General features: G+C 54.9%; 2 protein-coding genes and 1 long non-coding RNA gene across 4 annotated transcripts; 2 read left to right on the top strand and 1 right to left on the bottom strand.

The window, feature by feature from the left end:
- Nucleotides 1-666: 666 nt before the first annotated feature.
- LOC136566223 (collagen, type I, alpha 1a-like) lies at nucleotides 667-1,463 on the top strand. Its single transcript, XM_066565276.1, has one exon. The coding sequence runs from the start codon at nucleotides 676-678 to the stop codon at nucleotides 1,261-1,263; it is 588 nt and encodes a 195-aa protein (XP_066421373.1). The 5' UTR covers nucleotides 667-675; the 3' UTR covers nucleotides 1,264-1,463.
- Nucleotides 1,464-1,543: 80 nt separating this feature from the next.
- On the top strand, nucleotides 1,544-5,347 carry LOC136566224 (uncharacterized). Its single transcript, XR_010785001.1, has 2 exons — nucleotides 1,544-1,884; nucleotides 4,536-5,347. It is a non-coding gene; the product is annotated as an uncharacterized lncRNA (long non-coding RNA).
- Nucleotides 5,348-7,617: 2,270 nt separating this feature from the next.
- CD34 (CD34 molecule) lies at nucleotides 7,618-23,025 on the bottom strand. Of its 2 annotated transcripts, none has more exons than XM_066565226.1 (8): nucleotides 22,821-23,025; nucleotides 16,527-16,661; nucleotides 15,378-15,646; nucleotides 15,216-15,299; nucleotides 12,323-12,470; nucleotides 11,355-11,401; nucleotides 10,430-10,594; nucleotides 7,618-9,069 (listed from the first exon to the last, which is right to left on the bottom strand). In XM_066565226.1, the coding sequence occupies exons 1-8, from the start codon at nucleotides 22,867-22,869 to the stop codon at nucleotides 8,869-8,871; spliced, it is 1,098 nt and encodes a 365-aa protein (XP_066421323.1). In that variant the 5' UTR covers nucleotides 22,870-23,025; the 3' UTR covers nucleotides 7,618-8,868. The 2 variants fall into 2 exon arrangements, with proteins under 2 accessions (XP_066421323.1, XP_066421324.1); XM_066565227.1 differs by lacking the exon at nucleotides 7,618-9,069 and adding an exon at nucleotides 9,689-10,196.
- Nucleotides 23,026-23,229: the final 204 nt, after the last annotated feature.

The raw sequence follows: 23,229 nt of genomic DNA, 5'->3' as shown, positions 1-23,229 counted from the left end.
TTATTATTATTATTATTATTATTATTATTATGTAACATAATTATGATATAATTATCACCATTATTAGCATTATCACCATTATCATTATCATTATCATTATTCTTACTATTATTTCTAGTATTCCTATTTATTATTATTCCTATTGACATTATCATAATAATCATCAGCATTATCAGCATTATCATGATTTTATTATTATTATTCCTATTATTATTATTCCTATTCCTATTGACATTATCATAATAATCATCATCATTATCAGCACTATTATGATTTTATTATTATTATTATTCCTATTGTTATTATTCCTATTATTCCTATTTATTATTATTATTCCTATTGACATTCTCATAATAATCACCATCATTATCAGCATTATCATGGTTTTAAATTATCCTCATCCCTCTCCCACGCCAGTCCCTCCCCTCGGGCCCGGGGCTGTGGCGGGGGGGGGGGGTCCCGGCTCCTGCGAGGAGCGGGGAGAAAAGCGGGGGGAAGCGGGGGGCAGGACGGGAGTGGGGGCGTGGGGTGAGCAGGGGATGTGCAGGGGATGCAGGGGATGTGCAGGGGATGGGCAGGGGATGGGCAGGGGGATGCAGGGGATGCAGGGGATGCGCACGGGAGGCGCGGGGATGCAGTGGGGTGTGCGCAGGATGTGCGCAGGGACGCAGCTCGATGTGCGCAGGATGTGCGCGGGGATGTGCGCAGGATGTGCGCGGGATGTGCGCGGGGATGCAGCGGGGTGAGCGCGGGGATGCAGCGCGCTGTGAGCGCGGGTGCGGCGGGGACGCGGCGGGACGAGCGCGGGGATGCGGCGGGACGAGCGCGGAGATCCAGCGCGACGTGCGCGGGATGTGCGCGGGGATGCAGCGCGACGTGCGCGGGATGTGCGCGGGGATGCAGCGCGACGTGCGCGGGATGAGCCCGGAGATCCAGCGCGACGTGCGCGCCATGTGCGCGGGGATAGAGCGGGACGTGCGCGGGATGTGCGCGGGCTGCGCTCGGGCCGTGCCCGGCCCCGATCCCCCCGCTCCCCGCCCCCGGTACTCGCCTGGCGCAGCATCCCCGGCCCGGGATCGCTCCCGGGGCGCCGCGGGGAGCCCGGGCCGAGCGGGGCCGGCGGAGGCGGCCGAGCCCCCCGGCCCCTCCTGGATCCCTCGCAGAGGCGGCGGCCGCGGCGCCAAGGTCACCCCGCAGCGCCTCCAGTTCCCAGGAGGCAGCGAAATGCCGGGAAAAGGCCCGGGGGGAGCGGGGCGGGAGTGAGGGGTCCGCTCCAGACCCCTCCGAGCCGCCTTCCCCCGGCATTTTCCTCTTCTTCCCCACCGGAGCTGGGATGTCCCATCCCAGGGGATGACGGCGCAGTCTTTGAGAATCCGGCACAAACAGACTCGGATCTATTTCGGGATTTAAAAAACAAAAACAGCAGCATGAGGAGAAATAAATGTCTGGCAGTCGGGTTTAAAGTGCTGCGTGTTCCTTGCAGGGCTGCAGCCCCTGCGTGCGCCGCTGCACCACTCCGGGACCACCTTCCAGGACCTCCACAGTCATTAGTGGGTATTATCCTCGCTCCCTCTTAGGAAGTGGTGGGATAATCATTCCCCATTTAACGGCTGGGAAACTTGGCACAGCACACATTAAGTGATTTGCTGACAGGCACACAAGAAAATTGCGCTAGTCAAGCGTTCTCCCAGTTATGCCATCCTTGGGACTGCATAATTTCCCTGCGTGATTCCAAACACGGCTCAGACTCCCTGGGCAGGGCTTCATCTCTGCAGAGCGTGCAGCTCAAATCAGCGACGGGACCCGTCCGTGTCCCCCCCGGGGGCTCCTCGGGGCTCGGACCCGCGGCTCCGCTGCCGCCGCAGAGGCGGCCAGGACACGCAGGTATAACCCGGGGGGCACACGAGAGCTCTGGGGAGGCGCGGGGACGCTCAGCTGCCCGGGGGAGCCGCACCAAGCCCCGCTCCGACCCTCCCCGAGCGCTGCTCCAGCTCCGCGCCCTGCGCAGAATTCCGCAGCCCAGTGGAAATTCCCCAGCGGTGCCAGCGCCGGGGCCTCCGGGGAGCGGCAAAACCTCCCTGGAGCCAGCCGGGAGCCGGGGCGCTGCCACCGTGGGGGCACTGCGGCCGCCGGGGGGATCCTGTGGAGCAGGGACCGGGGGGAGCTGGGGGTCCGGGGGAGCGGGGATGGGGAGCGGGGATGGGTCCCCTCGCCCTCTCCCGGGGTTCTCCGGGCTCCCCTGCCCTCATTGCGATGGGCTCTGCCCGCCCAGCCGCCTAATCTGCGCTAAGTGGGACTGCCGATGAACGCTGCGATAAATTTAGAAAGAAATCTTTGTGTGGGTCAGAGGAAAAACACGGCGGCGGGGGAAGCCGAGCTGCGGCGGCGCTCTGCCCTGCTGTGCTGTGCTGTGCTGTGCTGTGCTGTGCTCTCTGCCCTGCTGTGCTGTGCTGTGCTGTGCTGTGCTGTGCTCTGCCCTGCTGTGCTGTGCCCTGCTGTGCTGTGCTGTGCCCTGCTGTGCTCTGCCCTGCTGTGCTGTGCTGTGCTGTGCTGTGCTGTGCTGTGCTCTGCCCTGCTGTGCTGTGCTGTGCTGTGCTGTGCTCTGCCCTGCTGTGCTGTGCTGTGCTGTGCTGTGCCCTGCTGTGCTGTGCTGTGCTGTGCTGTGCTGTGCTGTGCTGTGCTGTGCTGTGCCCTGCTGTGCTGTGCTGTGCTGTGCTGTGCTGTGCTGTGCTGTGCTGTGCTCTGCCCTGCTGTGCTGTGCTGTGTCCTGCCCTGCTCTGCTCTGCTGTGCTCTGTCTGCTGTGCTGTGCCCTCCTCTCCTCTGCCCTGTTCTGCTGTGTCCTGCTCTGTCTCCTCTCCTCTCCTCTCCTCTCCTCTCCTCTCCTCTCCTCTCCTCTCCTCTCCTCTCCTCTCCTCTCCTCTCCTCTCCTCTCCTCTCCTCTCCTCTCCTCTCCTCTCCTCTCCTCTCCTCTCCTCTCCTCTCCTCTCCTCTCCTCTCCTCTCCTCTCCTCTCCTCTCCTCTCCTCTCCTCTCCTCTCCTCTCCTCTCCTCTCCTCTCCTCTCCGGGTTTCTCATCCTCGCTGCCCAAAGCCAGAGGCAGCCACCGGGCTCAGAGCTGGGCCAGACTCTGCTGGAGTTGGTGAGCCAAGGACGCCTCGGTTTCAGTGAAAGATTTTTCAGTAATTTAGTGGGAAAGGAGCGGGAGGAGGCAGCGCTGTGCCCCGCTCCGACCTCCACCTGACATTTCAGCCGGAGCCTCTTAAAGAGCAAGTTCGCCTTCCCCAGGACTTGTTTATAAACACGAGCAGGGAAAGCAGTTGTTCATTCCTCTATCCTGCCTGCCCTGCCTGCTCCGTCCCAATCGCTTTTGTTAATCTCTTAAATTGTTTTAAAACAACAACAACAAAATAATGGCATTAGCGCTGCGAAATCCCCCGTGAAATCACCAACACAGCCCCACGTCCCTCTCTAAAATCTGAACGTTCCAAACTGTTTTATCATTTGCTGGGAAATTGTATTGTACCAGCATGAGGAGAGGAAAAGAATTTTCTGAATGTATTTCCTTTAATAAGCTATTAAGACCTTGTACTGCTAATTAAACTATTAATTAGACGTCTTATCGTTCCTAAACACGTTAGCATGTTGCCAAAGCAGCAATAAGCCTCTGGGGCAGGCAGGAGATAAGGAAAGAAGGAAGATGCAAACATGAAGATTAAAAAAAAAAATGAAAAAAAAAATCAAAAGAACCAGAAATAGCAAATAAATAGCTAAGAGTCAGAAGGGTGATGTATTCTTAATTTACAGGAAGAAAAAATAAGTAACTTGAGAACCAATTTCCCATGTAGGAGTCCTTGGGCCACCTGTGTCTTGCACAAGACAAAAAGGGACAGAACTTTTCAGACCTTTCTTTTTCTGCAGTCAGAGCAGTGGAACCAGGAATGGAACCCATCTTCCCCAACATCAGAAGCTGCCATTAGAAAATTAACAGAAAAACTACTCAAAAATTGCGGGGTTTTCCTTCTCCAGAGGAAAAACACAAAGAGTTTTCAATTGGAAGATCTTAACTCCAAGGAGTTTCTGCATCTGGCTCCACACTGACCCACAAACTGCACCCCTGGCTCACCCATCCTTGTCTTTTCAAGTCGAAAAGGAAAATTTCCAGCCTCCCAGCAGCTGGGATGCTCTTTGCAGGCTCTGAAGGTGTTTCCTCCTGCCCCTGCGGCTCCTCCAGGAATGAGGAGGGGTCAGGGACAGCTCTGCACCACCCCAAGGTCCTGCTCCCACTTTGGGAGCTCAGTCCTGGCTCCCCCTGGCTTTGCCACACATGGAAATGTTTCCAGACCCCAATTCCTCAGCGTTTGCCTCCGACAGTCGATCTCAGGGGATGGATAATCTCATTTATGTCTGTTACTACAAATCAAAACAGCAGCAAATTAAATGGATCTGAAGGCCAAGATTAAAGGCTCCAAACACATGGGAAGTGCCTGTGATGCAAGGAGCTCTAAATATAATTTGTTTTTTTTTTTTTTTTTAAGGGGGGATGGAAAGCCCTACACAGATGCTGTTCCTTTACCTGGAAAGCAAAGACAGGATCATGGAAGAGTTAAAGCTGGAAAAGACCTCTAAGATCAAGTCCAACCACTAATCCAGTGCTGCCAGGCTCACCACCATGGTTGGAAAAGGAGGGAAAAAATCAAAATGAGCTTGATCATCTCCCTTTTCCAGCTCTGGCAAATGCCTCTGTGGCCAGCTGATGGTGGCTGAGGTTTGGGCTGGCTCAGAGCTGGGGCTCAGAGGGACTGAGCCCAGGGCTGCTGCTGGGGTTTCAGGGATGTCCTGGCCCCAGTGATGCTTCTCCAGCTTCTTTTCCCGAGGTGGGACACAGGATGTCACCAGAACCCTCCTGTGCCCCTGAATCCCCTGGGTCCGACCAAAAATCCTGCGTGGATGGAGCAGCAAAACTGGGAGAGCTCCCACAGAAAACAAGAAACGCAGGATCTGACACTGAGCAAGCAGATGGGAAAGAAATTGATGTGAAACCCACATTGGAAACGGCACCGTGGATGTTCCCCGTTCCTGGAATTTGAGCCCCAAGTCCCACTGTCGCCCTGAATTTTTTAAGATTTTCTAAGCCTTCTGATGTTTACATTCTTGTAGCAAACTTTCTCACACACTTTCTGTAAATAAGTCATTGTTTTGCATTCCTTTAAGGAAGAGGAGAAATTTGATGGACTGTTGGTTTGTCCGGTGTCGTTGGAGAGGTGGCACTGTCACCCTCCAATCCAGGGTCGCTTTTGGAAATCTGTAAATGTTGGAGTCAGAAATTAAATCTAAATCTATAAACCAAGTCTATAAATGTTGGAAATCTGTAAATGTTGGAGTCAGAAATCAAAATTCCCCTTTTTTACCTCGAGAACAGCAGCATGTGCACATTGTGTGTTCTGTGTCCTGCAGTGACATCCCTCTGCTCACACCATCATTCTTCTGTAATTCCTCGGTTTCTCTGAGCCGGGGCTGGATCGCAGCGCCGCGGGCCCTGCGCTGGGGCAGGGGCCGGATTTTGGGAGCAGCGAAATTGGGAGAGCTCCCACACCAAAGAAGAGATGCGGGATCTGCCAGGGCAGCATCCCCGAGCTCCAGCCCCCTCCGGAGCCCGCTCGGAGCGCTCTGGCGGGGTGCAGCCAGCAGATAGCAGCATTGGAGCACGAATGAGCAAAAATGAGCAAAAATGCGCCCAAATGTGCCCAAATGTGCCTCCCGTGCTGCCCCGAGCACTGCGGGATGCTCGGGGCTCCCACCCCGCTCCGCTCTACAGAATGGGAAATCAGAGGCAGTAAAAAAGGCTGGAAAAAAAGGCTGGAAAAAAAGGCTGAGAAAGGCTGCACTTCCAGCACAGGAAGTTTTTTACCTGTGTGTAAACAGCCCTGGCCCGGCCAAAAAAGGTTTTTCTTGTTATTCCTTCCTTATCTGCCCCCTTTCAATATGAGGCTCCCCAAGGTAAAGATTGGCTAAAGATTGTGTGGGAGCGGAGTGTGAGCTCACGAACCAGGCAGGAGCACTTGCACCAGCCTTGAACCACGTTTAGGGGCAACCAGGCTGCTCTTGGGAGCTGAAATGGGCTCAGACCCCCACAAAATGGCCCAAAAAAGCAGCTGTGAGCGAGGCTGCAGGGGATGGTGAGGGGAGGGGGCAAGGAAGGAATGCAAGGGGGCAGATAAGGAAGGAATAATAAGAAAAACCTTTCTGGCCGGGCCAGGGCTGTTTACACACAGGCAAAAAACTTCCTGAGCTGGAAGTGCAGCCTTTCTTAGCCTTTTTTTCCAGCCTTTCCCAGCCTTTTTTTCCAGCCTTTCCCAGCCTTTTTTTTTCCAGCCTTTCCCATCCTTTCCGCTGGCTCAGCACCGGCTCCGCTCCCGGCATTTCCCCCAGGCTGCCTTCGGAGGAACCTTTTGTTTTGGCAGAGCACTTGACTGTAACTTTATTGTCCCTGCCTGGCTGCAGGACATTCCCTGAGCTGTGAAAAGTGCACCTGACGTTTGATTGGATCTGCAGCTCCTCGTGCTAATTAGATAAACAATTACCAGGAGAAAAGAGCCGGCCCCAGCTCCCGGGCTCATCGAGCTTTCCCTGGGAAAGTAATTTGGTTTTCCTGCATCCAGCCGGGCTGCCTGAGGTCAGGATGCCCCGGAACACGAGCAGTGCCTGGGAGTGTCCCCCGAGGGGCTCCTGCTGTGCCCGTGCCGGGGAAGCGGCCCTGGGGAGGGTCAGGCATCCCAGAGAGGATCAGGAATCGGGAGAGATCCCCGTTCCCAAAGCTCCTGCCTTCAGTACAGCCCCAGCGCCTCCACCAGAGAAGGCTCCAAGGGCTTCCCTGTGTTCTCCTGCAGATTTCTGGGGCAGGGAATGTTGCTGGTTACTGCAGAGTGAGGGAGCCCTTACAGAAGAATCCCAGGATCACTGAGGTGGGAAAATTCCCCCAGGATCATCAGTCCCCAGCCCAGAGCACACAGTGCCACCTCCAGGTGACACCTCCAGGGATGGGGACCCCGAACCCCCCTGGGCAGCCCCTGCCAAGGCCTGGCCACCCTTTCCATGTTGAAATTCCTGCCCCTCCCGTGGTGCAGCCTCCCTGCTGCCAGGTCAATCCCCAGCCCTGCACGTCACTCTGGAGTCCCTTTTATTTTCCCAGGAATTAACCGGGTGTTTTAAACATAAAAAAAAAAACCAAAAAAATCCAAATCAAACAAAGGCGGTGTAACAGCCTGCTGCACGTCACTCATCCTGCAGACGTTTTTCGGGGAGAGGAATGTGCTCAGAGCAAGCCAGAGCCTTTAGTCATGGGATTTCTGCGGGGAAAGAACCTCTCTGAGAGGCGTTGTCCTCCCACCCTGCTGGCAGCAGCCGGAGCCGCGCATCCCGCGGGGATCAGCGCGCTGCTGCTCCAAGGACACGACAGAGAAGCCGGCTTTTAGTACTTAATTATTTTTCTTTTTCAACCGGGATTATTTACAATGAGATCTGGGAGAAGCAATTCACACCAAAGCAAACAGCCTGGAATATTTTAATTGTGTTTAAGCGACTCTTGCACCCACAAAAAAAAAAAAACCACAGCCCCAGGTGGTGATGGATGCTGCTGTCATTGCTTTGAGCACTGTACCAGAAAACAAACCCCTTCCCTCAGGTGTTCAGCACTGAGAGAAGGCTGGGACGAATTCACTCATGAGAGGGTAGATCAGCTCCAAGGGCCATTTTTGGGCTGATTTGGGGTGTGGAGGTCGCTGCTGGTGCTCGTGTTGAACCACCACCCCTCCTGGGCTGGCACAATCAGAGATTTGGCTCCCTAAAAATGTGCTTGGGATGGGGAACAAACCTGCCCAGGGTCCCGCTGGGGCGCCAGGAGCTCGATGTGGTTCCAGCAGCGCTGCCCTCGGGAGCAGGGTCAGCACAGAGAGGGGCCAGGCCCGGACCTGCTCCTGCTCCTGCTTTGGTATTTCCCACAGGGAAACCCTGCTCTGGGGCAGACAGAGGAGCTCTGCCCTCTGCAGAGCTGGGCTTTGCCTCCCCCTCACCCCTCTGGGGGCCCTTTGGCACCTCTCCAGCCCAAATTCCTGCCCCAGGTGCCCACAGAGCCCCCCAGCCCTACCCAGCGTTCTCCATCTCACTCAGGGGATGAATTTGCTGGCTCTGCCTGTCACAGCCCCCAGCCCCTGTCAGGAGGAGGCTGGGAAAGGTTTTTTCCTCTTAAAGAACCTTCAGGACACAGTCCTGGTAGGATCCAAAGAGAAAGAAGTTGACATTTCAGCCTTCAATTCCATGTGGAAAGTTTTACACACAGCTTCAGCAAATTCTGCTGGGGTAGGAAATAGTAGAGGAGCCCTAAAGACAGGGAGGGGTTAAATACCTGATGGTCTCAGGAGAGGAAGAAATCCTGCACTTAAACATAAAGATGAGATTATAAACAACTCTGTTAACCAAAACTATCTGAAACCTGAGAGGCTTTTGTCGCTGCAATCCCAATTTAACTACTTTGGTCAGCCTTAACATATTGCTACCAGAAATCTGGGCTGCCTGGAGCCAAACTCTGCCTCTGCCTGAAAGCTGGGGAGGACAAAGGCCACTGGCGTTTGTCCTGATGTTCTTCTGACAACAAAAGCAGAGAACAGCTGCAAAAAATGTCCTGTGTGGTCAGCGGGAGGAGGAGGAGGAGGAGAAGGAGGAGGAGGAGCCGCTCTTTGGCAGCTCTGTCTCTCCGTGTGCTTTAGGCTGATTTTGGAGTCCTTCACGGGGACGATGATGATGCTGCAGAAGGTCTGCGGTGCCCGGTGCGTGCGCAGGGATCTCCTGCGTGCCCCGGGGCTCCGGGCGCGGTCACATCTCGGTGTCGGCGGGGCGGTGCTGCCGCCCCGAGTGCCCGTTCTGGGAGGACGCGTGGCCCGGCCCCTTCTCCTGGGTGCCCCCGTTCACCTTGGGCAGGTTTGGCTTCTCCTGCAGCTCGGCCGGCTCCTGGGAGGGCGACATCAGCATGGTGTTCCCCTGGCTGCCGTTCTCCGTGTCATAGGGGTCCTCAGCCTGGGGACACAAGGGACACGGTGAGACAGGGAAGGGGATGCTGGGCTGGGCAGGGGCTGCCCACGGTGCCCGGGCAGGAGGGACAGACAGACACAGGTCAGGGCACTGCTGGCAAGAAGGGGAGAAGAGGGCCTGAACCAATGTGGAGCAAGAAAAACACCCAGGAAGTGCAGTTTTTGGAAGTGCAGTTTTTGGAAGTGTAGTTTTTGGAAGTGTAGTTTTTGGAAGTGCAGTTTTTCCTGCAGGGAACCTGCAAGAGAAGCTTTTTGCCGGGTTTTGCTGTTTTCTCCTAAACCAGGTTTTGGAGCCACCCTCGCCTTGGGACAGAACCTCTGCTGGCCAAGGAAAAAACACCATGGAAACGATGGAAATGGTCTCTTTTCCTTGCCTCCCCCTTCCTTTGAAGTGCAGAGCTCGCTGCCAGCTGTGGCAGAAGTGCAGCTCTGCAGGGCTGGGTGCTGCTGTTGCTGTGAGGAGCAGGTGCCTCTGGAGGAGCCAGGGCCTCAAGAGGGTTCCCCAGGCGTTGTGCAGCCCCGGAATTGGCAATTCCCAGCTGGAATTCCCTCAGCAGCACCCAGCACTCTCCTGGCTGGACTGCACTCAGTCTCCTTTCCATGGGTGGGCTGGACACTCCTCACCTGGAGCTTGGCGCTGCCAGGGGCTCCTGTGGCACACAGTGCCACTGCTGCCAGCCCCAGGGACACCAGGCAGTGTCCCTGCCTCTGACACAGCATTTCCCAGCTCTGTGCTCTGGGGAAATCCTTCCTGGCCAGGAAATGCCCCCATGGCCTCCCAGCACACAGCTGCTCACGCTGGGCAGGGGTGGGGAAATCGTGGCCCAGCCTCACTTTACACAGGGTCACGTCCCCAAAAATCACTGGAAGGGAGGGAGGAGTCCTCAGGGCCAGCCTGCCTGGGAAGGGGAGAATGGAAATAGGAAATTTCTGCCTCTTTCTTTCTTGATATGTTTTATTACCGTGGCTGGTGGGGAGACATTGCCTTTATTACAGCACGGGTACAGACACGGGACTGACACAAGGAACGGGAATTTGGGGGCAGCACTGGTAATGACAGACTCGTGAGGTTTCGGGGGCTCTGGAGGGGTCTTGCTGGATGAGCTCTGACTGCTGAGCAAAAAGAAGCGTTAGACCTGTTGGGAGTGTGGCAAAGGGGCAGCGCTGCTGCTGCGGGAGCTGATCTGGGGAGAGGACGGAGCTTCCCCCTCCCTCTGTGCAACGCCCCTGCCCTGCCCAGGCTGGGGACGCTGGGGGGGTGAGCACAGAGCCACAGGGGCGGGGATGGCCCCGGGTGCCCCCCGGGCTCCCCTCTAGCCGCGGCTGTGCCACCTGTAAGCACTGACCAGCCTCTGTCCCGCGGGGCTCCAGCTGCGCCGCCGCATCAGGAGACACCCGGCCAGCCCCAGCAGCGCCAGCAGCAGCCCCGAGGTCACCAGGGCGATCAGCGTCCTCTGCGGAGAGTCCCGCCGGCCCCTCGGGCTCTGCTTCTTCAGGGATTCTATTCCAAACTGGAAAAAAAAAAAAAACCAAAAAAAAAAAACAACACCAAAGGGAGCCGCGAGTGGGACAAACAGGAAACGTTTGCATCTGCTGCTCAGGCTTCAAACAATGCTGCTGTCACCCCCTTGGGGAGCTCTGCTGCCCCAGCCCTGCCCCAGCCCTGCCCCAGCCCTCAAAGGCTCCTTCCAGCCTGGGTCTCCTGTGGCACAGGGAATTTTGGCCTCTGGAGCACACCCGGGGTTTGGAGCACCTGGCTGAGATCTCTCAGCTCTGCTGTTCGTACTCTGGGACACACCTGGGGCTCAGCCCCAGCCAGTGGCAGCCTCAGGGGAGGGCTGGAGGAGGAATTCATGAATGCCAGCCTGGGCTTTGGGGAAGCTGAGTGCCAATTGCATCCTGAGAGTTACTGCTGGGTCTGACCTCTGCTGGGGAACACTTCAGCATTCACAGAGCCATGGCACGGCTTCTCCTTGTGCTGCATCCCTGGTGGTTGGCTCCAACCACAGAATCAATCCCAGGCTGGTTTGGACCTTAAAAATCATCCAGTGCCACCTCTGCCATGGGCAGGGACACCTTCCACTGCCCCAGGGGGCTCCAACCCTGTCCGGCCTGGCCTTGGACACCTGCAGGGATCTCTGCACTCCTCAGGCACCTCCAGCCTGGAGGCAGGTCCCAGTCTCAGCATGTCCCCAGCCTCAGCTGACCAGCTACAGCTCTCATCCGCCTGGCCGGGCACTTTTTGCAGCCAAATTTGCTTCAGGGATTTACCTTTTCCCAGTGGGACTTTGGGAGCGTGTTCAGAAGTTTGTCAGGATCTGTGAGATTTAAAACAGGAGAGCACATCCCACATGTTACACACATTAAATGTTCATCACAAATGTTACACACATTAGATATGTTCATCACACACATTACATTAACATTAAATATGTTAATCACACGTTACACACATTAAATGTTAATCACATACTTTACACACATTAGATATGATCATCACACACATTACATACATTAAATATGTTCATCACACATGTTACATACATTAGATATGTTCATCACACACATTACACACATTGAATATGTTAATCACACACGTTACACACATTAAATGTTCATCCCACACATTACACACATTAGATATGATCATCACACACGTTACCCGCATTAAACATGTTCATCCCACACGTTACACACATTAGATATGATCATCACACACGTTACACACATTAAACATGTTCATCCCACACGTTACACACATTAGATATGATCATCACACACGTTACACACATTAAACATGTTCATCACACACATTACACACATTAAATGTTCACCTCACACATTACACACATTAGATATGATCATCACACACGTTACACGCATTAAACATGTTCATCACACATTACACACATTAGATATGATCATCACACACGTTACACGCATTAAACATGTTCATCCCACACGTTACACACACTGAATGTTCATCACACACCTTACGCACACATTCCAGACACGAATCCCGCACTCTGCAGCTCAGGGCACGCCAAGGAGCCTGGCTGGGCGCAGGGGATGCTCCTGGGGGCAGTTCCACAGCTCCAGGGGTGCAGCAGGGCCCCAGCAGAAGGAGCAGAATTGCAGAGAGGTTTCTCCTCCCCTCCCAGCCCTGCCCCACAAGGAGCCCCGGTCCCAGTGCCCACACCACGATCTGGGGATCCCAGGCAGGGAATGCCCTCACTGACCTTTCTCTCCTTTGAGGATGAGGAGCAAACAGTCTCTGTCCAGGCTGGATGGAGTGAGTTGGATCTTGCAGGGGGACTCCGCGCTGTGGGTTCTATTTTCACACAGTGCTTGCCATAAATCCAACCCCTTCCTCTCCAAAAAGCGTTCCTGACAAATTTTCAGAAAGAGCAGCCATTAATCCAAGCAAACTGAGCAATTCTCTGCCTCGGCCAGGCTGGTGGAGGTGTTGTGCTTTCCCATTTGAATTTTGGTGCCCTGCAAAGCTGCTCTGGGTGCCAGACCCTCCCCTCCCACCCCAGCACTGCCCAGAGCCCCAACACCTTGGGGCTGGAGGTGCTCATTTCTCATGTCTTAACTTAATGAGAATAAATTAAATGGAGTTATTACTAGCAGCTCCTGAAAATGGCATTTAAACAAAGCTAAATTTAGGCTCTGAATCGCATGGCAAGTCTCCCCAGTTTTTGGGCTGGAACAACTGAAGAGCTCTATTGTTTCAGAGTCCCAGGCAGGGGCTGGGAAAGGAGGGAAATAACAAAGAAGCATTGAGCCTTCCTGTTTAGGAAATGTCTTCAATGTTTTTGCTAGGTTGCTGATCAAAGGCAAGGTAAAAAACCACATTTCTCACATTTTAGAGCTGCACTGACTCTGGAGGGGGAAGAGGAAGAGGAGTGAGGAGCTGCAGCCTTTGTGGGCTGGTTTCTGGATCAGACAGGATGAGATTTCTCCTTGGGGATATTTTCAGACGCAGCCAAGCTCACAGACAGAGCCCAGCTTTGCCAAACCCTGCTCAGCCCCCCTGTGCCCACCCCAGAGACAGAGACAGCTCCACTGAGCCCTGCCCTGGGCTGTGGAAGGGAGAGCCCCTGTCCTGTCCTGTCCTGTCCTGTCCTGTCCTGTCCTGCTCTGTGCCCTCCTCCTCTCCCAGAGCTGCCCCAGGACCATCCCCAGGTCCCTCCATCCTCTGAAAGTGGAAATCCAGCAACTCCTCCACGGGAGAACAACAAACAAATCATTTTCAGCTGTTTCTATAGAGCTTGGCTCGGGGGGGAGGAAGGCCAAGATGGAACAAGAGACCCAAGTGTGTATTTTCCTTTCTGTGCTGTGGAAAGAACTCATCGGAGTGTCAGAGTTTCCCTTTGCAATTAGCAGCTCCCGGTGCCAGCTGATTGCTCATTTGCCTCGGGAAAGGCCAGGGGGAGAGAGGGACACAGGTCCTGCCAGGACTGCTCTCCTCTGGCTCCCAGGTCCTGCCAGTGAGACAGGAACTTGAAGGGATTTAGAGATTTTAAAGGAGCTAAGATTTTAGTTAGAGATAAGCTTGATTTGAGTTAATTAAAATAAATGGGTAGGCCTTGATGAAGTTAAGAGTAAGTAGTTTACTAATAATTGATTGCTTGTCAACGCAATGTTTGGTTAGCTGGGTTTATAATGAAGAATATAGAAACTGATAAATGGCTTTTAGGAACATAAGACAATTGCAGGGCTCCTCTGTTCTGAAACCAACTGAAGATGGGGAATGGGAGTTCTACCAAGGGTTCATTTGTCAGATTTGCATTGAAAAGATAGAAAGGTCAGAATGAGGAAGAATTCATTTACTTCCTCATTTTGGGACCCCTCCCCATGAAAGGGACCACTGACCCATTTCAAGGAACAAACTGTGCATGCTTAATGGCTTTTGAGCTAATTACCATGGGAAGTGGGGAATGGGATGTGCCAGAGTTATGAATATGGATTTGTATTTTGGGTATTCAATACTTGGAGAGATAAAAGGACTCTGTAATCGCCTGTAAATCACTGTGTGTATCTGGGAGCTATCCCACAATAAACATCCACTTGCTAACTTCAAACTGTCAGAGAGTTTTTGGATATTGGTACCAGATCAGTCTCCATATTGGGAATGGTATGTACCAAAATCATCACAATGTATTTGCATTTTGGGTATTCCATACTCGTATAGATAAAAGGACTCTGTAATCACCTGTAAATTGTGCTGTGTATTTGGGAGCTATCCCACAATAAACAAACACTTTCTAACTTTAAACTGTCAGAGAGTTTTTGTCCATCACAGTTGGATATCGGTACTAGACCAATTGGATATCGGTACTAGATCAATATTTATTTTTAATAAATCACCAGGAGCTGCCTGCTCCCACCTGGGGCTGGGGAGGGCTCTGCTGAGGGACAGCCCTGCATTGGAGGGGCTGGGCAGCTGGCCTGCAGCAAAGCTGACTTAATAAAAGAAATAACAATTGGTGATTTTCCAGTGTATCCATAGCAAGGAAGAAGACAGGGCTGTCAGCATGGGAACAGATTAGAAAAAATACATGAAAATCTTTGTAAGCTTGACTATGTGCACGAGTAGATGTGTATATGTGCCTTATTAAATTTCTGTAAAACTTTTGCCAATCATAGTGACGTTAATTTCTTTGCACCAGTGAATATCCAGTGGGAGAGGTCTTTCCCCCCAGCCCAGCAGACGCCCCTGTGCTGTTACAAATTCCCCATTTTTGGTGCTCAAGGCCAAGGACGGTCACAGAGAGCCTGGGGTTCCCTTGGGAGCTGCTGGGGACACTGAGCGGCTCCTTGCAATGCCCTGTTTTCTTTCCTAGGGCACTTGGCAAGACAAAAAAAGGCACTTTTGTTTCCAACAGGGAAGAGGAAGAAGAAGAACAAAGGCAGCTTCCTGTTGGACACGGTGGGAGATGCTTTAGAAGCCGAGCTGACCCCAGAGCGCAGAGGAAAAGGGAGAATTTGTGCAGCTGCGAGGTCGCGCTTCCCCTGGAGCCCTTTGGGGCTGAGAGCAGCCCCTCCTGCCCCAGGCCAGGGTGGTTGCTGGAGCCCCCACCCCAAAGCGCCCCCGTGGGGGCTGTGGGTCACCCCAGGGACACTCACGCAGGTGCTGGACTCGTTGAGCTGCAGGCAGACGGCCCCGGCGGGGTCAGCCTGGTCCCCGGCGCTGCGGCAGCTGATGCCAGGCTGGAAGGAGAGCGCAGGGGCGTCAGAGCCCGGCGGGTGCCAGCCCCCAGCCCGGCCTCCCCGCAGCCCTGTCCTCACCTGGGCGGTGGCCCCGGCCGTGGGCAGGGCGCTGCTGGCAGCGGGGCCGGGCTCCGAGGCGGCCGCAGGGCTGGGGCTGCCCGGGCTTTGTGCCCTGTGCCCGGGCTGGGTCGGGGCGCTCCGGCTCGTGGGGACCCCCGCGCTGCCCTGGGGCCCCGGGGAGGAGCCTGGCAGGGATGTGGGGCCCGGGCTGGGCTGGGGGCTCGTGTTCAGCTGCCCAAGGAGCTCTGGTGATGTCCCGGTGGCCCCGGAGCTGGCTGTGGCTGCAGCTTGGAGGAAATGCAGAGAGAAGGGCTCAGGAGGAGCCCTGTGAGCTCGGTGTGTGGCACAACATTGATCTGTGAGAGCCAGCAGCAGCACCGGGAGCCTTTGGCTCTCTAGGGAATGCTCATTAGCCCTGGTTCTGCTAATTCTGCCTCATTACGCACACCCACAGCTGGGGGGGGGGGACAGTGGGCTCATTTCTGGGTGACACCAGCCACCCCCCAGCATCACCCCCAGCTCCTCCCCGGCCCCGAGGCTTCCAGAGGAGGCTCTGATCCCAAACAGCACCAGGGAAAGGCTCCTTGCATCCTCCCATCCCTCCTGAGCCCTCCAGAGCCTGAGCTGGGCCTCCCTTCTTGGAACCCCAGACTGGTTTGGGTTGAGGGGACCTCAAAGCCCACCCAGTGTCCCCCCTGCCGTGGCAGGGACCCCTCCCACTGTCCCAGGTGCTCCCAGCCCCATCCAGCCTGGCCTTGGGCACTGCCAGGGATCCAGGGGCAGCCCCAGCTGCTCTGGCACCTGTGCCAGGACCCCTCACCCTCACAGGGAACAATTCCTGCCCAAAATCTGATTTAAAGCTCCCTCCTCCCACTTAGAGCCATTCCCCCTTGTCCTCTCCTCCCGAAGGGACTCCTGCAGGTGGCTCTCCCAGTGTGTGAGGAGAGATCCACATCCCTGAGCCCTTTGCTCTGACCAGGATGGGGCTCAGCTGCCTGGGTGGGTGTCCCCAGATGGGATTTCTGGATGGAATTGAACCTTGTGACCACGCTCAGCCTCCTTTGCCGAGAGCACAGACCACGCCTTAATGAGCACGGGCACTCAATAAATCTGATTATGACCACAGAGGCTGCCGGGAATGACAGAGGGAGCGCAGGCAGAGGTTACCAGAGGTTGGCTGGGTGCTGCTGGCGTCCCCTGTGGCCGTGCTGGCAGCGGTGGCAGCGCTGTCCCCTGCTGTCCCTCTGCTGCTGTCCCCTCCTGTCGGGCTGGGGGTGGCCGTGGTGCTCCCAGCAGTGCAGCCTGGGGGAAGAGAAGCTCTCAGGGGCTGCTGAGCCCCTGGGGGGGAGCAGGAAAGGTTCAGCTGCTCTCCCAAATTCGCTTTTTCTTGCCCCAAGAAAAGCCCTTGGGACACATCTGGGAGAGGCTCAGGGGGGAAACTTTTCATCCCGGGGAGCAGCAGAGCCTGGTGCAGCCCTCGAGGGGCTCCAGGGCTCTCAGAGGAGGAGGAGAAGCTCCACCCTCACCCCAGCCCAGCCCCAGCTCGTTGGTGGATGCACAAAGCTCTGGATTTCAGAGCAGTTTGGGTTTATAATCCTGGGAGGGAAGAATCAAGCCTTGGAAGAGATCACTGGTGTGCCTCAGGATAGATAAGTTGGATTTACAGTTGCAGGCACAGTCTCAAAGTAAATAGAAACATTCCCACTGGCTTGGGATCAGCCCTGACTCATGAGCAGAAACATCTTTGGAGGTAAAGCAGAATGTTTGGAGAGTGGCTTGCTGTTCTAACCTAAAGTTTATATATTGCTTCCTGCTGCCTTACAGAGATGACACTTCCAGCTTTTCCTTCTGAAATGAGCTGTGTGAGTCAATGAAAATGCATTTCTCCCCATTCCTCAGCTTCTCTCCCTAGGATCTATTCCCACTTTTAGCAAACAGCTCCAGTCTCTACCCCAGGGCTCTTGCTGTTTAAAATTCTCATCCAGGCACTAAAGAGAAAATCATACAGAATGTGTTGTTTCATTTGTAGCTGTGCCCAGGGGAGCCCCAGCTCCAAGAAAAGTTACCTCATCCTCCCAAACCACCCTGAGAGATGGAGCAGCTCTGGCAGGTCCTGGGCAGGATCTGCTGCCAGGGAACATCCCTGGGCACTGGGAGCTGGGCATGGGCCTGGCAGGGGCTGCTCTTGGCTGGGTCAGCTCCACAGAGCCTGGATGGGCTTGGGAGGAGCAAAGCACCAGGGTTGGTTTTGGCTGTGGGTGGCAGGGGCAGAGCTGCTCTGCTGGTCCTGCTGGGGGAGGCTGGGCCAGAGGGGAAATGGGGGGCTCAGACTGGTCCTGTGGGGCTGCCCACACTGGTGCTGCCCATGCTATCCATCCTATCCTATCCTGACCCATCCTATCCATCCTATCCTGACCCATCCTATCCATCCTATCCTATCCTATCCTGATCCATCCTATCCATCCTGTCCTATCCATCCTGTCCTATCCATCCTATCCTCCCCATCCTGACCCATTCTATCCATCCTGTCCATCCCATTCTATCCATACTATCCATCCTATCCATCCTATCCATCCTATCCATCCCATCCCATCCCATCCCATCCCATCCCATCCCTCCCACCCCTCCTGGGCTGCAGCTGCTCTGGGGGCCCTGCTGAGGCTCAGTGCAGGTGTCTGGAGCTGCAGTTTGGGTTCTGGCACAGCTTTCAGCTCAGGGGGAGAAGTTCCTCCATCTCCAAGGCAGCTCAGTTCCAGCTGGTTAAGTCACTGAGTTTTCCTGCTGACTTTTAGCAAATGAAAAGCAGGAGGCAGGACTGGTGCCCAGAGCAAGGAACAGCCCAGAGGCAGGGCCAGGCTTTGGGCAGGGCCAGGCTTTAGGAAGGGCCAGGCTTTAGGCAGGGCCAGGCTTTAGGAAGGGCCAGGCTTTGGGCAGGGCCAGGCTTTAGGCAGGGCCAGGCTTTGGGCAGGGCCAGGCTTTAGGAAGGGCCAGGCTTTAGGAAGGGCCAGGCTTTAGGAAGGGCCAGGCTTTGGGCAGGGCCAGGCTTTAGGAAGGGCCAGGCTTTGGGCAGGGCCAGGCTTTAGGCAGGGCCAGGCTTTGGGCAGGGCCAGGCTTTAGGAAGGGCCAGGCTTTAGGAAGGGCCAGGCTTTAGGAAGGGCCAGGCTTTAGGCAGGGCCAGGCTTTGGGCAGGGCCAGGCTTTAGGAAGGGCCAGGCTTTGGGCAGGGCCAGGCTTTAGGCAGGGCCAGGCTTTGGGCAGGGCCAGGCTTTAGGAAGGGCCAGGCTTTAGGAAGGGCCAGGCTTTGGGCAGGGCCAGGCTTTAGGAAGGGCCAGGCTTTGGGCAGGGCCAGGCTTTACGCAGGGCCAGGCTTTAGGCAGGGCCAGGCTTTAGGAAGGGCCAGGCTTTAGGAAGGGCCAGGCTTTAGGAAGGGCCAGGCTTTAGGCAGGGCCAGGCTTTGGGCAGGGCCAGGCTTTAGGAAGGGCCAGGCTTTAGGAAGGGCCAGGCTTTGGGCAGGGCCAGGCTTTAGGAAGGGCCAGGCTTTAGGAAGGGCCAGGCTTTGGGCAGGGCCAGGCTTTGGGCAGGGCCAGGCTTTAGGAAGGGCCAGGCTTTGGGCAGGGCCAGGCTTTACGCAGGGCCAGGCTTTAGGCAGGGCCAGGCTTTAGGAAGGGCCAGGCTTTAGGCACAGCTAGGCTCAGCTGGAATTCCCACATCCCCAGAACAACGCAGCCCTGCCGTGACCTCCTCGAGTGCCAGAGCCACCCAAACACCTCTGACCCCTCCAGATGTTTGCAGAGCACCCCAGGTATTCCTCATCAAAGCCTTTTCAGCACTGAATATTGGACTGGAGGCCTGGCTGCTGCTCAGTGTGGTTTGGGAGAGGAGCTGTCACTTCGGATTTCTTTTTCTTGCCTTTCTTGGAGCATGTGCAGGAGCTTTTCCACAAAACATGGGTCAGGGGTTTTTATGAAATCTTTGGGCTCATGAGATAAATAATGATCCAGATGTGGGCTGGATAATCCACGTGGTGCTCAGCTAAAGAGGGTTATTTATTGCACCATGCATTTTTAATGGCTTTATTAAACTTTGTCAGTTGGTTAGGATTGAGGGTTTAGAGTTTAAGCCAAGCTATTTATTAACCTGGGAGAAATCTTCACCTGGCAATGCAAGCACGTGCAGGAGCAAAACCATGCAGAGATGGGAAAGAAAATTGCACTTCCCAGCACCCATTGTGTTCACCCACCCAGGGTTTAAAAAGTAAATGATTTTTTAAAGATATTTTAATAATGGGGCTCAGGAAGGATCTTCTATTGAATAAAGAAAAGGCAACAATACAAATGTTAAACTTGCTCCAAGACTCATCCCTGAGCACTAAGCCAGGGCCACAAAAAAACTCTGCAGTGGCAAAGGTTCAGGAAAGAGGAGGGAAGTTTCCATCACTGGATCCCAATCCTGACCCACAGCAAAGAGAACTGAGGGACCTGAATCCCACTGGGAATCTCTGGGCAGGATCTGCACCCCCTGAGCTGATCCTGCCTCAGATCTCCTGGTTCACCTCTGGCAAAGCCCCTGCTCAGCCTTGGGCTCCTCGGGCACACCCAGAGCCCTGGGCCAGGGGAGCTCCCCAGCTCTGCCTCCAGCAGAGTTCATTGGAATAAACAGAGGTTGTTCCCCAGCTCTGCCTCCAGCAGAGTTCATTGGAATAAACAGAGGTTGTTCCCCAGCTCTGCCTCCAACAGGGTTCATTGGAATAAACAGAGGTTGTTCCCCAGCTCTGGGATGGGATGCCCTGAGCTGGCACAAGGGCACTGCTGGTCCAGGGCTGCAGAGGAGGGTGAGGAACCGTGGGATGAAGAACAGGAGCGTAAAGGGACCATGGGATGAAGAACAGGAGGGTAAAGGGACCATGGGAGGCAGGAGAGGAGGGTAAATGGAGCTGTGGGATGCAGGAGAGGAGCTCTGGGCTGGGAGATATGGGAGGGGAGCTCTGGAGCTGTGGGATGCAGGAGAGGAGCTCTGGAGCTCTGGGATGCAGGTGGGGAGCTCTGGAGCTCTGGGATGCAGGAGAGGAGGGTAAATGGAGCTGTGGGATGCAGGAGAGGAGCTCTGGAGCTGTGGGATGCAGGAGAGGAGGGTAAATGGAGCTGTGGGATGCAGGAGAGGAGCTCTGGAGCTATGGGATGCAGGTGGGGAGCTCTGGAGCTGTGGGATGCAGGAGAGGAGGGTAAATGGAGCTGTGGGATGCAGGAGAGGAGCTCTGGAGCTGTGGGATGCAGGAGAGGAGCTCTGGGCAGGGATGCAGAGCCCTGGGGCCGGAGCCAGCCCCGGCTCCCCCCCAGCCCCTCCAAGCGCTCCAGCCGGCATTACTCACGCTGCCTTTGCAGCTCTCAGCCATGTGGCAGGAATTCAAGCGGGTGGAGCCCTCTTCCCTCTGGAAATATCTGATAAAAATCCCTGCCCTCCCCCTTTTCCTTGGCCCAGACAGGATGTGGGTGTGGGGCCGGGGCCGGGGGGCCGGGGGAGCCCCCCGAGCTGCCCCACCAAAGCCCAGCTGCTGCTCCCAGCCTTTCCTTGGGGCTGGGGCCTCTCGGGCAGCCCAGCACCTTCCCGGGGTTGGGATTTCTCCTGGCTGGAGCAGCAGCCTCTGAAGGATGTTAAACTCGAGCAGCTGGAAGCTTTAAAGTCTCTTTTTCCTTTCCTGATGTTCAGAACTTTCATAAGCGTTGCAGAAGGAGTGGAGGAAAGAAAGGACGTGTGAAAATGGCAAGAAAAGAGATTTTTTCTAAAAATCAGGATTGGCAGAGATGAATGAAAAACATTTAAAGAAGAAAGGTGAAAGGTTAAGTGAAAGAATAAAGTGTTTTTATTAGGTACAAATACAACCCAGGCTCCCTGTTCCATGCTCACTCTGAGACAAGCACAGGACAGCTCTCCATGTGCTTTATCCATCCCCATCCAACACAAGCTGCTCACAGCATCCTCCCAGGGGCTTGGGAGGGTCTGGGAACTGCAGCCCACTCTGCAGAGCAGGGGTGGCTGCAGTCCCTTCCTTGGAACCCGGGAGGAACCCCAAAGAACCAGGCAGAAGGAGCAGTTCCAGGGATTTGGGCTTTCCCGCGGGATTTTCCCCCATGGGGTTGGGCCAGGCTGGATCCCAGAACCCAAACCCCATCCTCCCCACACCACAACCCCACACCGCACCTGCAGGGCTCCTGCCCCTGTCCCAGGGTGGGTTTTTCCTACAAAACTCGTGCCTTTAGCTGGAGGAGCCCTGGGAGCCGCTCCCACCCTCAGCAGCGCTGCCAGGAGCGGCTCCAGCCCAAAGCCAGAGCTGGGATTTCCAGGGCAGCTGCACAGCCTTGGATGGATCCTCTGGGCCTCCCCACGGAGCTGAGGAGCCAGCAGAGCCCCAGGGATGGTTTTTCCCAGCAGCTACACCAAGGAGGAGCCATCCTCCTCCACCTTGCAGGCAGGAATATCCTGCAGGAGCGACGGGCAGGGGCTGTGCAGGCACATTTTGCACAAAGCGTTAAAGCCCCTGCTGCCCACGAGCTTTGTCCCTCCAAAATCCGAGCTTTTTATCACTTTTCCATCACTTTTGTTTTGTACTCAAGGTTTGGAACTGGAGGTTTGAAGCTCAAGCTTTGCCTCACACCTTTGTCTCACACCCTGGCTCGGTTCAGCCCAACCACACAGCCCTGAATGTCATTTTTCTCACATAAAACTGGGATTCTTTTTCAATTCCTTTCAAATTGACACAGACTGGAGGGTCAGCCAGCGGCTCAGGTGAGCAATTTACCTGGGCAGCCAGGGGAACATGAAAGGAGCTCTGTGAAACAGGAGAACAAAACCCAGTGAATTCCTGCAATAGATCTCCTCGCTCCCATTCGTGTGAGTAAGAAAAAATCACATTTGAGGAGACACCCGCAGGCTCCTGGCTCCTGTCCCAGCACACCAGGCAACACACAGAGTGCTGCTTCACTTTTTTAGTCCTTTTTTATTACCTCATGGCCGTTGGGTTTGGGACAAAAATGATAATATTTCCCTAAAACACAACCCTTTAAAAAGTAGCACCTAGAGAAAATCTCGGCGCTGTTATTCATCGCTTCGCATGATGAATATTTGAAGAGCTGCAATAGGAGATTTTAATATTTATGGAGACTCATTTGATTTTCAGCAAATGTTTAGTTCCAACCACAAAACAGAAGCGTGGCTCATTTACACCAGAGCAGGCTGAGAGACAGCTTGAACTGTGGCTGCACTCTGCCTGTGCGCAGGGACCACTCCTCGTGCTACCCGGGAGTTTGTGGGCAGCTCCATCCCCATTCCTGTCCCTTTCTGAGGTTTTGGGGTGGCCCTGGACCCCGAACTCCTGGAGAAGCATCTTCCCCCCAGCTGCTGCTCCCAGGAGCTGCCCCACGCCCCGTCCCTGCTGCCACCCGGGCTTGGGGACATCAGTACTCACCAGCCAGCTCCAGCAGGCAGAAGATGCAGAGGAGCTGCCCCCACTTCATGGCTGTGGGAATTCCCAAAGCCTTTCCCTGCTCCGGGGCAGCTCCCGGGCTGCTCAGTCCCGCAGCAGCTCTGAGCTCATGCAGCTTGGTTGGAGTTCAAGCCTTTGAGATCACTCAAAGCTGCTGGGGTGGGTTTCTCTTCAGGGGTTGTGCTTGTGCTTCAGGACGGCGAGGTGGAGTTTCTGGGCTTTGATTTCCCAGTTTTTATATAGTTCGTGGCAACCTCACTATCACTTAGGTAATTTTCTCCTCCCTGCTTTCCTGCCAGCAGCTTCAAAACAAACAAAAGATCAGCCCTCTCCCCAGCAAAGGATCCCAAAGGCTGCCTGGGATTAACTCTTTCCTGAGAGCTGCTGCTTT

Source organism: Molothrus aeneus, chromosome 24, assembly GCF_037042795.1.
Source record: "Molothrus aeneus isolate 106 chromosome 24, BPBGC_Maene_1.0, whole genome shotgun sequence".
Classification (NCBI taxonomy): Eukaryota; Metazoa; Chordata; class Aves; order Passeriformes; family Icteridae; genus Molothrus; species Molothrus aeneus.
This window is presented reverse-complemented; position numbering and strand designations above follow the sequence as displayed.

Bases quoted from the DNA above. Each gene is read 5' to 3' on its own strand.
- LOC136566223 (XM_066565276.1), top strand. From the start codon at position 676: ATGTGCGCAGGATGTGCGCGGGGATGTGCGCAGGATGTGCGCGGGATG.
- CD34 (XM_066565226.1), bottom strand. From the start codon at position 22,869: ATGAAGTGGGGGCAGCTCCTCTGCATCTTCTGCCTGCTGGAGCTGGCT. The intron at 15,300-15,377 runs GTGAGGACAGGG...CTCTCCTTCCAG, and splicing joins CGGCCGGGGCCACCGCCCAG to CCTGGCATCAGCTGCCGCAG. The intron at 12,471-15,215 runs GTGAGTGTCCCT...AAAATTTGTCAG, and splicing joins TCAACGAGTCCAGCACCTGC to GAACGCTTTTTGGAGAGGAA.